Source organism: Malaya genurostris, chromosome 1 (assembly GCF_030247185.1).
Source record: "Malaya genurostris strain Urasoe2022 chromosome 1, Malgen_1.1, whole genome shotgun sequence".
NCBI classification, from domain to species: Eukaryota; Metazoa; Arthropoda; class Insecta; order Diptera; family Culicidae; genus Malaya; species Malaya genurostris.
In genome coordinates this window covers 71,417,922-71,433,422 of record NC_080570.1, presented here as the reverse complement: position 1 = coordinate 71,433,422, position 15,501 = coordinate 71,417,922, and the positions used below count along the sequence as shown (strand labels likewise).

Sequence of the window (15,501 nt, the reverse complement as noted above, 5' to 3'; positions counted from 1 at the left end):
TTAACAATCTATGGCTTGTTGAATAGGTATTATCGTGCGGAATCTAAGTCTGAAAACATATTCTGTTTTCAAGGTCAATTGTGACAGATACTGTCAAAAAACTGAAAATTTTGACATAAAACTTCGAATAACTCAAAATGTAAACATCCGATCTCAAAACCATTCAATAGCGTTTTGGCTGACGGGGAGACCTTTCATTTCCGACTAGTTTGATCAAAATCGGTCCAGCCATCTCTGAAATCTCGACCTCTTAGTTCACAACACACATACAGACACACACACATACACACACACAGACATTTGCTCAGTTCGTCGAGCTGAATCGATTGGTATATGTCATTCGGCCCTCCGGGCCTCGGAAAAATTTTCGAAAGTTTGAGCGAATTTTATACCTATTTTTTATATATATAAAAAAAGGTAAAAACATGCTTCAGGGAATTGAATAATGTGAAATGTACATTAATGAATTGTTTAATTTCAAATAATCTAAATAAGACCGTGGGCATCCAAGAATTATCTGGAAAACAAATATTTTATATAATCGCTCTTACATAACTATTGAGTGCGGTATGTATTCGTAGTACTATTTACAAAAAAAATTACATACTGTAATAAGATCTGTAGAAGATCTTGCTCATTTAAAACCTCATAGGAAAAGCCCTCAAGGTCTACCAACGTAACCGATGATCTATCCGAAAACTTCATGGAGTTTAGGCCTTGAGATCTACCTGTTTAACAAAGTGTATTATCAAACTTATCGTTCTCAGTCTGCTGAATGCTTGTATAGATCTTAAGATCTGAAGTTCTTGGACGACTGAAAATGTTCCAAGAAAAGATAAAAATACACAAGTAAGCAGTATGTAGCTTTACGACTCTTAGCATCATTGAAAAACTATACACAGACTGCTGAATGCTCGTATCAATCTTTAGGGTCTTTCATTGAATTTTTGGACGGCTGGGAACCTACCTGGATCAGCTATAAATAGACAAGTAAGCAATGTGTAGCTCTAAAAGTTTGAACTACAAACAAAAAAGGCATTCGCCGTTGTAGTTCTTGCTGTGAAACAGTGTAGTCCCTAAGGACAATACTCCAAGTAGTTCTTGGATCTCGTCTATCAGGCGCTAAAGCATCGGACGTAGTAGGATTGTTCATTTTATTTATACTAAAATAAAATGAAATTTGAAAAATCTTTTTTTGCGCGAAAAATTTGAAATAACGCGATGTTTTATTTGATTTACGCGAAATTTAATTTACGCACCCCCGGCTCTGCGGATAACTTAAGGTTCCAGTGTATTCCTTTATTCTAACGGAAATTATATTTATCCCGTAAAAGTGCAAGGTCGTTTTTTTCTTAATATTTTGTTTCTATAAAACATTGCATGTAACGTTGGACTACCCAGCTAGTTTCAAAATCAATGCCAACATTTGTTTTCAATACAAAGGCAGCAGTGTTTTGTGATCCGTTTTAATTTATTCGTGTCTGGGAAATTTCGAAATTATTTCTTTGAGAATTTTGGTTCCAGTTCATCCAGCATTTTTTTGAATACAAAGAAACAACCTATCTTCGATCAAAATGTGGCGCGAGTCGAACGGCGCATAAATCAAATCCATGAACAGCCGCTGATGTATATAACGCATTGATCAATAAGTCCCGGGACTGACCCAGAGATGACGTTTGTGATGCCGAACTAATCTCATTTTTCGAAAGTACCAACTTTCAGAGAAAATGTGTCAAATTTTCACATTAATAGCATCACAAACACTGAATATAAGTGACGTTACATATAAGCGATGTTACAAATTCATTTATGAAAAATGGAAATAACGAAATCCGTGTATTGATAAAACATTGCTTTTTAAAGGGAACAATCAGCGCAAGCCAAGCACTAGCTTGAGAAGTATTTCCCTCACTCGGATACATTAAAAATAAAGTTTTGTGGAGTTCTGATTTTGAGCGTGGCCAAATGAAACAGTCAACCGGAAAAAAAGGCAAATTTTTATAATCGTAATGTACGAACGCAAAATCAAAGTTCGTTAGATTAGATGTTCTGAGATGATTAGCACATGAACTGGAAGTTCTTCTACGATCTTGTACGAAAATCTAGGCTTTTTTCCGAATGGGTGTCGCATTCGCTCACAATGCGTTTGTATGAAACAGTGGACGAAACATGGATCTACTATTTTTATCCGGAGTCATACCAGCATTCATACTGGGAATAAAAATCGACTACCTGGAGCTAGAAAGTACCTTCAAAGTACCTATGATTAGTACATTGATTTATTGATGCGTTTGATGTGTGAAATAGTAAAAAACGAATTCATAAAATGCACAAAAATATTACCGTTAACCAAGACAATGCATCGTGACATAAGTCAATGAAAATATTAAACGAATTGGGCTGCAATCTGTTTCCTCATCCACCTTATCCACAATAACCGAGCCCCCGGTGACTGCTTTTCCTTTACTGATCAGAAAAAGAAACGCAAGTGAAAAATATTTGACTCGAACGAGACAGTCATCACTACAACTGAAGTCTATGTTCATGTCATTGACAAATAATTCTATAAGGATGAAGTCTATTCGATACAGAATCTTGTTTTGTATGAGTAATTTGATTAAATGCGAACGCACTCATTGGAACCCAGAAATCTTATGAAAACCGTGTACAGATAAAAATGTCTTATTTGCTAAAGGAAACCATGACAATTATTTTCGTTCCTAACTGAAGTTTCAATCACCAATTATCTGAAATATGCGTAGAAATATTTCCAAGCAGATCGTGTAATGATATTGAAAATCAATTCAAAATGATTGAGAAATTAATGTTCAAAACCTTTTCGAACGGTATTATTTTCTGTATTTTGAATTTGCACAATGGTGAAGAAAACATAAACGTAGTCCTACATCAAAAGATTTTGAGTGATTTTATTTATGTGAAAATATAGAAGCTGAGACGAGACAAGTATCTTAGTACCTTAGCTATCAATTTTTACCAAAGGAGTCGAGCTTAAACATCTACTGGAAAAATTCCGATAAATCCCTTCTACCATTTACTATTAGATTCGTGAAAGCTACCAGAAGTTGTTACTTTCTTCTTGCTACTGTATTCCTCTTTTGCCGGTTCGGTAAATGACCTTTATCGATACTTTCCGGTATATCGGAGACTTGAGTGATTTACATTGATGAGATGCTTAAGCTCGGCTCCTCTGCTGGAAGAAGAAAGTTATGTTACTGAAAGATTTCTGCTTGCTCAAATGATCTTTGTCAAGTCACATCTTAATAAATATATTGTTAAATAAAAAAAGTCTCATCTTCCTGCGGTATATCTTCACATCTTTACTCTACCTTCAGAACTAGCATTCTATAATTTGGATTTTATTTATTATTCCGAATTACAATAAAAATATTCTTATTGTTTAGGATAATACTAATAGTACCGTTGTTTTCCGCTCGAAATTTCAGGTGGGTAATTACCCACCTTTGGAATTTTCGAGTGGGTAGTACTACCCACCGTACCCACCTCTTTCACCGGCCCTGAATGTCCTCAATTCTCGCCCAATAGAAAAATATTGGGTAATTGTCAAACAGAAATTGAAAAAGAGTCGAGAAGTGCCTCGAGATATGACGGAGATGAAGGAATAATGGAATAGAATGGTCCCTTAGGTTTGCCAAAAGAGTATACAAAATAAAAGTGATATTCGAAGAAAAGTTAAAAAATCAAACGAGCTTGAAATAATTTTCTCACTATTTTTCCATTTAAGTGCAATTGTTATTTCATTAACATGGTTAAGAGATCGATTATGTTGTTTTGCTTCCAAGTGTTAAATGAATCAATCTTTATACGATTCTATCAGCGGTACTTGTGATGTGGAAATATTTGGATAATAACTAAAAAGATAATCTTTTGCTCTATGCTCGTTTTACATTGTCCAGATATCATATCTTTGATCCAAAACAAAAACAATTGATCTGTATCTGGTAAATATCGTTTGCGGAAAGTAATACAATAGGGGGCATCGGAATAGATTATCTATTGAGTCAAAAATAAAAAAAACACAATTCACATTAGTTTTCTCTGTGGATCCTCTATAGTTAGAATAGCATCACAAATGTCAGGAAGCTTTACCATCAGAAGTCTGAAGTGGCAACGCCTTGGAGCAACCCCTTGATTGGCAGACCATTGTTGGGTGCACGTGATCCGATAACTAAGACGACAGTAATGGTGTCGACACGACAGTGACGTTGGCTGTTGAAATATAATTCAAATAAATATATTCTCTCGACCGATGCAGAATAGGACATTATAGCAAGCAACACACAAAGCAGGAATTAATAGCACTTCCCAAGGCTACCGAGCTTCGAGAATTCTCTGGCGGGCGGTTACGAAAGCACACGCTAAATGCAGCTGAGAGGAGGCCAATATAAAAATGTACGCAAGCATGGAATTGATTATTAGAGTGAAATATTGTAACCAAAAAGGATGCTGAGCATTTGTGAGTTTAGACGATGTTGTGATTGAAATAATACGATATTCGATAATAAGTAGGCGGTATAATCAATTTTGTGCTGAATCTATTTTCGATTTCCCCGGCGAACCACCACAATTAGGTTAAAGCCGGGGTTAAATAAAAGATATAAAACTATATCTTCGTTACCAAAGCATATTTAGAATAAAAAAAAACTCCACTAAATCATGCTTTGGAAAAGCCTATCACATAAACTATTTCAAAAATTTTAAATGATTTTGGAATAGAAACCAAAATATTCAAGCCAATTATGATATTTTGTGGAATTTTGTGATTCTCTACATTCAATTTGCATGAAATGACGGTTTCAGTAAGGCGCTGAGTAACTTTTGTCCCTGTATTTATTCTACATTTATTCTGGTCGTCTCCGGAGGGAACCCAACTCTAACTCCCGGTGTATTCGCCGGATAGCAATAACATTAATTTGCAATCAGTCACGAGGCTTTCGGGTTGCCAACTATCTGAACTAGCTTTCCGCGAACAACGAGGTACTGGTATCTCCGGAATTCGCAGTGGGATCCGGATAAGAAGCACGACAATTTAAATGCAGAGGAAGAACGGGTATGTGAAGAATCGCGATAAGCTAGTTTGTTCAACAATTGATTTGTAGGTGTTGTTGGACACCGTACAATACAGTTTCAATCAAATGCTACATTCGTTGTTTGTTGTCGTTGCTGGCGTTGAAACTTACTGTCAGGCTATCCTGATTGTACTTTCGAGACTAAAATTAACCGAGCTCGAAAGTATACAAACGGTTAGGTCACGTTCTGCCAACAACATTACTGCGCGCGAATCTGACATTTGGACAAACAAAATGCGTGAAAGTGTGAGTGCGTCTCTGGTTTCACATTTTCGATTCAATTTGTAGCGACGAACTGTGTAAACATCGAACCGTTCCTCGTGATCACGCCGAAACGCTTGGTCGAATCGATGCGAACGAAGGTGACTATCGCATTTTCCGTTGGAAGTTGGTATCTTTTCGCACATTTTGCAGCGGATGTTTAGGAACGGGTGGCAGCGGCATCGCGCTATCGCCACTACCGAGCAGCTGACAAACTTGTTTGAACGATGAGAGGATATAATAAGCAGAAGAGTGTCGCTATTTTTAGTGATCGAATGAAAAACATTCAGCAAATCGAAAAAAAATACTACACCAGCTCAGCGCCGGTGTTGCTGTACAGGAGTGTGTTAGCTGACCTGAAACTAGTGTGCAAGAAGGGATTAAGTATAGCTTCGATGGTTAGGTTCTAAGAAACGGACAAATTCTCATTTTCACGCTGCTCGTAGGTGTATGAAGGGTTAAACGGAAATTGAGCTCTGGTCACGTTTTCCTGCACAAACTCGTGTGGCAACAGCTTGTCGAATTAAGCTAAGGCAAACAACTTCAGTATCGTGCTACAGTGTCCCCAAACCGATTATTATGAAGGGTGTATTCGATTTTAGGCTATCAGGGGATGAAAAACTACAAGGATCAGCCCCATGGGGTTGTTCGAGCCATTGATGTGGAACAAGGCAACCAAAATTTCTAATGCTCTACAATCAAAAAGTTCAATCAATCGTCACACTTTTGAACTCGCAATTGCACGACAGTCTGCTTGATTAGGACCCAACGCCGAAAATTGTTTGTTTTATAGCCGACGAAATTACACCAATATCCCAAATGTATGCAATTATATCTTTGTACATTCTTGCGATACCGGTTTCGATATTTAAGCTTTTCTTCGCCAAGCTTGTGTTCAAGTTTTTTATGCAAGCAGTTTTTTTAACGTTAAGTTTCTCTACCATTCTGCGATTTCAGTTGCAGCGATAAACTATTTCTCATTATCAATCGAGTTCATCTAATATAAATTAGAAATTAATCTTAAGCATTCAAAATTTATCCAGGGGTAGTTGTCAATTTCTTTGAAGGGCCATTTTCACGCTTCAAATCTGATTTTCTCAGAAACGGTGACGAATATCAAAAAACCTAACTGACAATCTCTTAGAAAATTAGTTTAGATTATTCTGTGAAAATTCCAGAATGATTGTTTGACTTTAGCGGTCGGGAAAGTCCTTTTTTTGAAGGAACAATTGCATAGCTGAAAACGGCAACTTTCAACTTGTTCATTGAATATCTCCCCTTAAAAAACATGGATCAAAAATCTATCCTGACAATGTCTAGATAATTTAGTTTAGATGCGATTAGTGCATAACAACCTATATGTTGTCGCGAAAAAAATTAAGTGAATGTTATTTTTGTAATGGTAAGTCCATTTCTATGGCGGCACCATTTTTTCTGCTCTTGTATCCAGGTAACGTAACGAAACATGAGAGAGAAATAAAATCGGCTCAGCAAGGCTGCCAAACAAGCGGTAGCTTTATTGGATTTTATGTGATGTAGTCAAACTTGTAACCGAAAATATCAAAACTTTCTTGGCACCAGGCCACATCGAGAGTCTTTTTACACATTTACGAGAGAGCATGGAGAGAAATGTAATACGCACAGCGAGCCACACGGTTTTACGCTAAGAACTGGCCTCAGCCCTTAATGTAGCGTTTACACTATTGCTGGTTGCCAGCATGCTGGTGCCAGCGTACTGCCTTCTTAGGAAAAAAAAGTTCAACGGTGGTCCTTCGTTGGTCTAATACGTTGGATCATTAGACCACAGTTGAACGTTTTTTCCTAAGAAGGCAGTACACTGGCACCAGCATGCTGGCAGCCAGCAGAAGTGTAAACGGGGCATGCAGCTTCAAATCGTTTTATGGCACGGTTTTGTCTAGCTGTCTTGCAACAACCTACCTCTAGCATGCTAAGAGTAGGACTGAAACGTCTGGTTTAATTTCACTTCTATTTATAGATTCGCGTGCTTCCAACAGCTTCGCTTTTGCATTAATTGACCAATCAGAGCGATGCTCTCTCTTTGATACATCGCTTACTCCTCCAAAACCGTCGTCTATGGCAGGGAAATCGGGTATGCAAAAGATTTTTAGCAGCCAAATAGGACACTGCTCGCTACTAATCAAAATTTCAATCATATATAATTGAAAATACGTAGCTTGATACATTCAAATCGAAACGTGGAAATATTTCCTATCAAATGATGAAATAATATTAATAATGGATACAAAATAGACTGAGCTGTAAGTGTTTAAAACCTGACCATATTTCTACGTGTAGTTTTTCTTGAGTTTCTGATTTGCACCCCTATATAAAAAATAAAGATGTGTTCCACATCAAAACTACTTATAAGTTATGGTTTAAATTTTTTTATTCTATTTCGTCCCCCAACTCGAATACCCGCAACTTCCTTTTCATTCGGCCTACCAAATTTTCTAGAACCGTTGTTTTTGTTGTTTCTTTCCAATTGTTTTTGCTGTTTCATCCAAATTTATCTTCAACATGAGATTTGCTTTAACACTACATATTTCTACCTGAAGATGCCAAAAGATACTTTTCAATCTTCAACTGAACATTATTCAGTTTTTTCATTTCTGCACAGCGTGATGAGTTGGTCGATGCCTTTCATGCAACTCACCTGGGTTCGATTCCCAACCCCCAAGTCAGAGTTTTTCTGGTCCGAAGAGGCGAATGACCTTAAGGTTCAAACCTTTATAATCGAAACAAAAAAAAACAAAAAGGAACATGAAATCAATCATTTTGACTTCACATGAATTCATGATAATTGTTCAAGATTTCAAGAGCATTGAAATCATGAACAATAATTTCTGTGCCCATAGCATAAAATTGGCTTTTAGCCAAACCCCTAAATAATCAAAATTTCTGGTCGACCAGTTCCGTCACCTATTTGTTTCCTTCGAAAAGTCAGGAAAGACATTGCACTTCGGAACAGTATAAAAAAGCGTTAACTTTACCTCAGCGATTCAAAGTGAACTATTCAAGTTTACTCTAAACAGATCAGACTTGAACTTCTCTGCACAGACGAGTCGAAGATGAAACGTGAAGAATAGTAAAATGAAACGATTTTGTGAAAAAAATTAAAAAAAAACTATCCAGAGTTTATAATCAAAGTATTTGCCAGATTTCGATATAAAGTTTGTTTTAATTAGGTTCGATTCACACGTATTTTTGACGCATTTCATGATTGAATTATCAAATACTAAATCAAACCGGAAACAATGAACCCAAAACTGTTTAGTATACATGTTATTTTAAGCGTCTTCGTAGCTCAAAAATGCAATATTTTAATTATAAAATAAAATAATTCAGCTCAATTGAATTGAAATTAATCTTGGTAAGAAATTGGTTTTGCTTTTCACTATTTCACTATTCAAAGACATTTGAGACATACATTTAAGAAAAAATGAAAAATTAGTGATTTAAAACATAACGCCTGAATTTAAGTTGCAAAGATCGAAATTAGTTCAAATGGTTCATGATCCGAGATTTGCTCATCTCTAGAATCGGAATTTTGACCGTGTGTGGAACTCGAAACAAATGAGTGCTCGTTTAAAAAAAAAAACGATTTTACTTGGTTACATAATACCACCCCTGGATTAAAAAATGCTTAAATGTTCCTGTTTCTACCATATAAAAGTACTGATGCTAAGTCCAAGACATAAGTTTATAACAGCAGAATAAACCAACTAACGTATTTCACAAACCATAAAATTGTATAACAGTGCCAAATTTGGGATCAATACGACGGAAGAACTACATTACACACCCTTTCCTTTCGTACAAACAAAATGTCAAATAAAGTACTACTCAGAAAACAGAATAGAAGACAGTGCAGAGTCAAAGACGAAACGTAAAACTAATAAAAACGGTTATGTGCCCTAGCACAAAATTTGGCTAACCCCTAAATGAGAATAGAAGAGAAAATGATTCCTTTTCCAATGCTGAACATTTCGTCACGATACTTTTTGTTTCAAAGAAGTTATACTTTATAGATGCCGCGAACTGAAAATTTATTTTCGCCATCCAGTTCGAAAATTCGATGTAGTCAGGTTCAAATACAGTAAAGTCGTTGAAGCATCGTAGTACAATAAAGAAACTGCATTTTAAATGTTCGGATCAATCAGGGCAAATTCATTGCCAGCAAAAGCACCGTCAGGAAGATTTGTCTGCGAGAAGAATTCAGGGCCAATAAGTAACATTGTACATTGGACACTGAAATGAACTGTTTAATGCCCGGAGGTTGTACAATAAGGTTCATACGAAATACGGATTTATTACCATGTTCAAATTAGTTATTGCCGATAAATTTACAAAAAAAAGCTTATGAACTGGCAAGGTATTTGCATCCTGGTTTTCGTAACAAACATGACTATGGTCGAGCTTATGTTCCAGGAAAGTTCAAATTCGTTTTTGCCGATGAATTTACAGAAAAAAAACTTATGATCTGGTAAAGTATTTGCTGCTGCAAACAAAAAAAAACTCTAGTTTTCGTGACAAACAAGTCTATGTACAAGTAATAGTACTGTCACTACAGCGTAGAAGCTCTACAGAGAATTTCAATTTCCTCGAAGAGAACATCAATTCACTTAACTGACCCCAATGCCGGCCAATTGAAAAATATTGGGTAATTGTCAAACAGAAATTGAAGAAGGGTGGAAAGATGAAGAGATGTTGGAACAAAATTACTGCTCAGGTTAGCCAACAGAGGGTCCAAAATATGATTGTGTTCGATGAGAAAGTTCGAGATTTCACCAAAACCAAATTGAAATAACTGTTTCGCTATTTTGCCCTTAAAGTTCAATAAATAATCTTTGTTTTCAGTACTCAATAACTAAACAATATTATTTCATTAACGTGATTCCTAAATAAACAAATTTCATCCCGGTTATAAATGATTAAATCAAGCTTTAAAACAACCATTGACTTGAAAGCGTAGTGAAAGGATGCTAGATCAGGCCAAAACTGAGTTGTTCCTTCGTACTTCCTTATGGATCTCAAAAGATGCCTTTTCAAGGCATCCATGTAAATCGCACCATTGAATGTTCCGAGAAGCGTTTATTGCACTCCATCCGCAAATAAGCTGCCAGATCAGGAACTTCTTTGCAGACATCGATAATTTCTTCTTTCGAACATTCTCCAGAACATTGAACTTCAACATATCAATGAAATATACTTGCTCATTAAGTTGACGGAAGTTGGCCTTGGCCTAAGTTTCATCATGCTTCACGATGCAACATGATTGATTAAGTAACTTCGTTTAACATTTCCGGGTGCGAGCTTTTGCAATAATGTTTTTATTTTCTTTTTGTCTTAGGGTTTCAAAACCGGCTTCATCGAATGCATGCTTTAACAGTTATGAAAAACGGTTTCTGGCTTGTATTCAATATTCTGGACAGTTAGCAATCGATGAGGCCAACACGATTATCTTTTGTAACTTATTTGCTTCATTGTAAACTGAATCAGTACGTTTCCACTTCTAGCCTAAACATTATGTCTCCCTAGGTTGCAAAGTGCAAACAATCAGTTATCTTCCGATGGAAACATAAAGCTACTATGCGTACTCAGTTAAAATTCTTTTGCATAAAACAACATCTCATTATAGTCTTCCACTAACTGTAAAAGTTTAAAAGTATACCGTACATACGCCAAGTGTTATGTCACTAATGCTGGGCACACAACAACCGCAACAACATCGGTATTTGCAACGACTGTTGACCCTATTGTTGGAAGTGCATGCTGCAATTTCTGTAGGCGTGGGATCATGCTGGTGTAATACGGTCAACAGAATGGTTCTATATCTCAAGGCTTCGTAAGTGCATATGTCTGATAGACGATCGGTAACTTAGGAAATATCTCAAAACAGCTCAGTACACTGGCCGTTCCTTTAGCTGCAATCATGCTGCAAGTAATGCAGCTGCAATCGAGATTGTATTGCTAGGTGCTTGGCACTATTTCAAACGTTCTCAAGCGTGTAGTATCATTTGAATTGTTACAGCACATCATGGTATTGTCAGATCGGCAGGGCCGTCGACACGGGAGGGGGAAAGGGAGGAATCCCCCCGGGCCCGGACTTTTTCAAGGGGCCCGGAAATTCAAATTTGTTTTTTTTTTCATTCTTCATAACAAAACAAAATATCAAAAATCGATCGTAATATTGCAGTCCCCCAGGCCCGACTTTTCTCTCGGCAGCCCTGAGGATCGGAATGCTGTGGAGAATGACTTAACACACACACAGAAGACATTTCATTCAAAACAATACACAGTAATGAAACAATTAAAATTTTGATTTTATTAATTTCGAATCCAACCGATAGTATTTCATTCCAAAAGATTATTCAGATATCCATGTTAATTATTTGATCACTATCAATAACCCTTTCAATGACTCCGTAATGTCTCGAGCTAATTTCCAGTTCTTTTTTTCTTTCCATTTGCAGTGAAGCATCCGTGCCCGGATATTCGTATTGCAACGAACAGCTAAACTTTTCCACTACCAACACCACATACAGCGAAGATGACGCTGACTTTGCACCCGGACGCCGGGGTAAAACGTCGCGGGTGAGTAAGATTCTGTACTATAGACTAGTAATGCAGGTTCAATAACATATTAATGGGCACGTACGAACAGTATTATAGCAGTGCTGTGAAAATGGCATAAATAAAATGATTTTCAATAATCATTTGTCTATTTCAAAAATTTGAACCGTTTAAAAGTACTTCTACCTATAACTTTTTTAAATTGAAAAATTAGCACAGTCATTTGAGGTTACGATAACATGAACTTGTTTCAATAACAACTGAAACTAAATGTTTATTTTATTATTCATAGAAATCCGAGATCGACTAACTTTAACCAGTTGTGAAGTTAGCATCGTGTTTCGTGATGGCTATAGCGTGAGCTTGATTCTTTAGCGACCTAAACTTTGTTAAAATTCACATGATGGCTTCATGTAAATAAGAAGTGTTCATATCATTATTTCTCAAATGCACGGCCTTCTTATAAAAACAAATTATTAAAAAAGAGGATCCATACAGCTGACTTTAAGAATAAGAAGCTGCTTCACTATACAATGCGATTTGTCTGGAATTTTAGTTTTAGGTATTGGTTGAAAATTTAACAGTTTAACTGTTAGATGCCGTAGATGTTATATATGAAAATTGAAGAGAGGACAGAGGACAAATAGCATTTGAAATACTAGTATCTGTATGTCACTATTACGTTAGTATTTTAATGAAATAATTCTTCATATTGGAATTTAAGAGAACTTTTCTTTATTTCAAAAATGGTTGAGTTTCACCGCTCAAACCCCAAACATTTGTTAGATGTTGCTTGCAATATGCTAAGACAAGATGATGTAATTGGTTTCTAATGTTTGTTCTCGTGTTTAGGCGCTGTTCAATTATTGAGCCGTTTTCAAATATATTCCCATAAGTTATTTGTATTTCATATTTCAAATAACAATACTTTTTAACGAATGGTTTGTTACATTTTATCTGGTAGTAAATCATCCAACAACTTAGAGATATTAATTTCGATCTTTAATGCACAAAACTCAAGATAAATAGGGGAACGTGTCACCTGAACCAATTCGCTCTGCTCTACTTGATTTCTGAATAGTTTTCATCAAACCTAACTAAAATCAAACAGCTATTAGATTTTATTTGGCCACTGTCACTAATCTCATTGCCAAAATTGCGAAAGGCGATGAGTATATAGTTAGGAAACAGTACCACATCGAAGATGTGAAAGTGGTCCCCGTGCTCTCCACATCTTAGAGCTTAAGCAGTGTGCCATTAAATTTATATTATTCAATAAAAAAGTGGTTCCCGAGACCTGGCTCAAAATCACATTTCGTATTTTCTGCTAAAAAAAGTCAATGTCGTCAATGACCTTTCATGATCATGGTTAGGGATGTCGAAAATTTCGAATTACTCGATTATTTAATAATCGAGTATAATTTTGAAACTAATCGATTGTAATTTATTCGATTATCTAGGTTATTAATCGATTACTCGATTATTCATTCGATTATTACTATGGGAATTTTTTAACTATTCGATTAGCTCAACAATCGAATATTAGTTTTATGCTAATCGATTAAATATTACTCGATTATCTGGGTTATTAATCGATTACTCGATTAATCGATCGATATTACGACATCCCTAGTCACGGTTTTGTATTCAAAAGTAAAATTAAGTCAAGAGGGGCTGGGGTCCACTAGGAGATTGTTGTACCTATTATCTTTCTCCGAACAGTACCAGCCTAGATGCCGTGTGGAATCCGGTGGAAAAAAAAACTTTACGAAGAATAGAGCCACTTGGTTCCTGCTTCCATGTCGTAAAAGGGGATAATGGCTGGAGCTTCTCGTTTCCTTCAGTTATCAGATTGTTTTTCAACGTTTCACATTTGATTGTTCAATTTTAGTAAATTATCTCTTTATTGAAAAAACAGTTCGTCCATGCTTGTCTTGAAGATTATAAATTGAATAATAAAAATCAAATATTGCGAAGATACGTTAATATTACAATAATAATTGCAGAGATAACATAAAACATGAATAAATAGTAGAAAAAATACTTGTTTGTTTGATAAACTAATAATTTTTTCTCGGTAGCCGGCTGCCAAGAGTAAGAGCCGGCTGCCAATATAAGCAATTAACCATTTTTCGCGGTAAATAATAAAGTTGGAATAATAAACAATCAAGACGCGCGTGAAACCTATTGACCTTTGTTTGGTGATTTAAAATGATTTGATATAATTTATTATTAATATTAATAATATTATATAAGTCTTATTCACTCGTTTATATTGTAGCAGACAATTCCATTTAAAAAAAAACTAGGGAAGTTCTTATTCCTTACGCGATAGTATTTCAAATTTCCCTTTAGTTTCCACGAATAAGAACTGTGAATCAAGACTTCCCGGGACTTCAGTATCGGATAGTATCACTCGGGAAGACTGTGAGTTTAGTGGTATATTTAATACAACTAATCGAATGTTTTTTTCTAAACTGTCATTTTTTTCAATTTATTATGCCGACAGCTTAGCAATGGCATCCACACCAATCGCGCAATTGCACACAAAAAAAAGGAAAAAACGATAAAGCTGAACAGTGACATACACCGTAAACGGAAAATAAAATGTTTCAATAGCGGCCCTTACACGATCATTAAAAGTGTCATTACTAAGTAATGACACTTCTGTTCAAACGCTCGTCATTACTGCATTACTGTACATCATTACTTTTCAGCATTACACGTTCATTATTAATGATGAGTATTTGTAACTACTCCAGCAATAGCAATAGCAATATTTTTATTTTCGTTTAGCTGAAAATAAATTTGATTTGCCATTGAAACGTTAAGGTTAATGAAATATTAACAATTTAAATCTGCACTTTGTCATTTTTTCGCGTATAGTTCTAAAGATATTCAGCACTTCCACAAAAAAAGATGAAGAAGAAATAATATTGGTAATGATGGAAAATCCGGAATTCCATCATTACTCGTGTCATTACTGAACTCGTTGACCTTACACGATCATTAAAAGTGTCATTTCTTTTTAGTAATGACACTTTTAATGATCGTGTAAGGGCCGCTAATGAGGTGTCATTGCTACAACTGAGTAATTACACATTCCAAGCAGCTACAGCAAAAAGGGCCTCAGTTGTTTTAACTAATTTTTCCGTTATTCGAACTGGAATGACTATCCCGATAAAATATTTTTATTGTTAGTCTCATCGAAATATGTCGCGTATTTGGTACACTAGAAATTGAAGTAAGAGTCAATTATTTTTCGTTTCATTCTAAGACAAAACCTGACAACTGGAGGGGCTGCTTTTGTTCCAAAATGGACCAGTTTCTATTGGGTGGTTTTGATGTTACTACCCGCCCATTGTGAAAAGAAAAAACTTTTGCGGGGTACGCGAGCAATGATGCCAAGTATGAAGAAAATCAGAAAATAAGTTTATTAAAATTTATAATTTTAGCTCACCAATGAAAATGAACATTTTCAGAAAATGTTTCACTGTTTTCAATCTCATTTGTAATAAATGTTTATAGTGGCAGCACT

General features: G+C 35.7%; 1 protein-coding gene across 2 annotated transcripts in view; it reads left to right on the top strand.

The window, feature by feature from the left end:
* The window catches only part of LOC131440415 (transcription factor cwo), a 106,970-nt gene that overhangs the window by 71,665 nt on the left and 19,804 nt on the right, over nucleotides 1-15,501 (top strand). For both annotated transcript variants that reach the window (XM_058611683.1, XM_058611684.1), the window contains exon 2: nucleotides 11,864-11,984. In XM_058611683.1, the coding sequence (XP_058467666.1) occupies nucleotides 11,864-11,984 (121 nt within the window). The remainder of the gene's footprint in view (nucleotides 1-11,863; nucleotides 11,985-15,501) is intronic.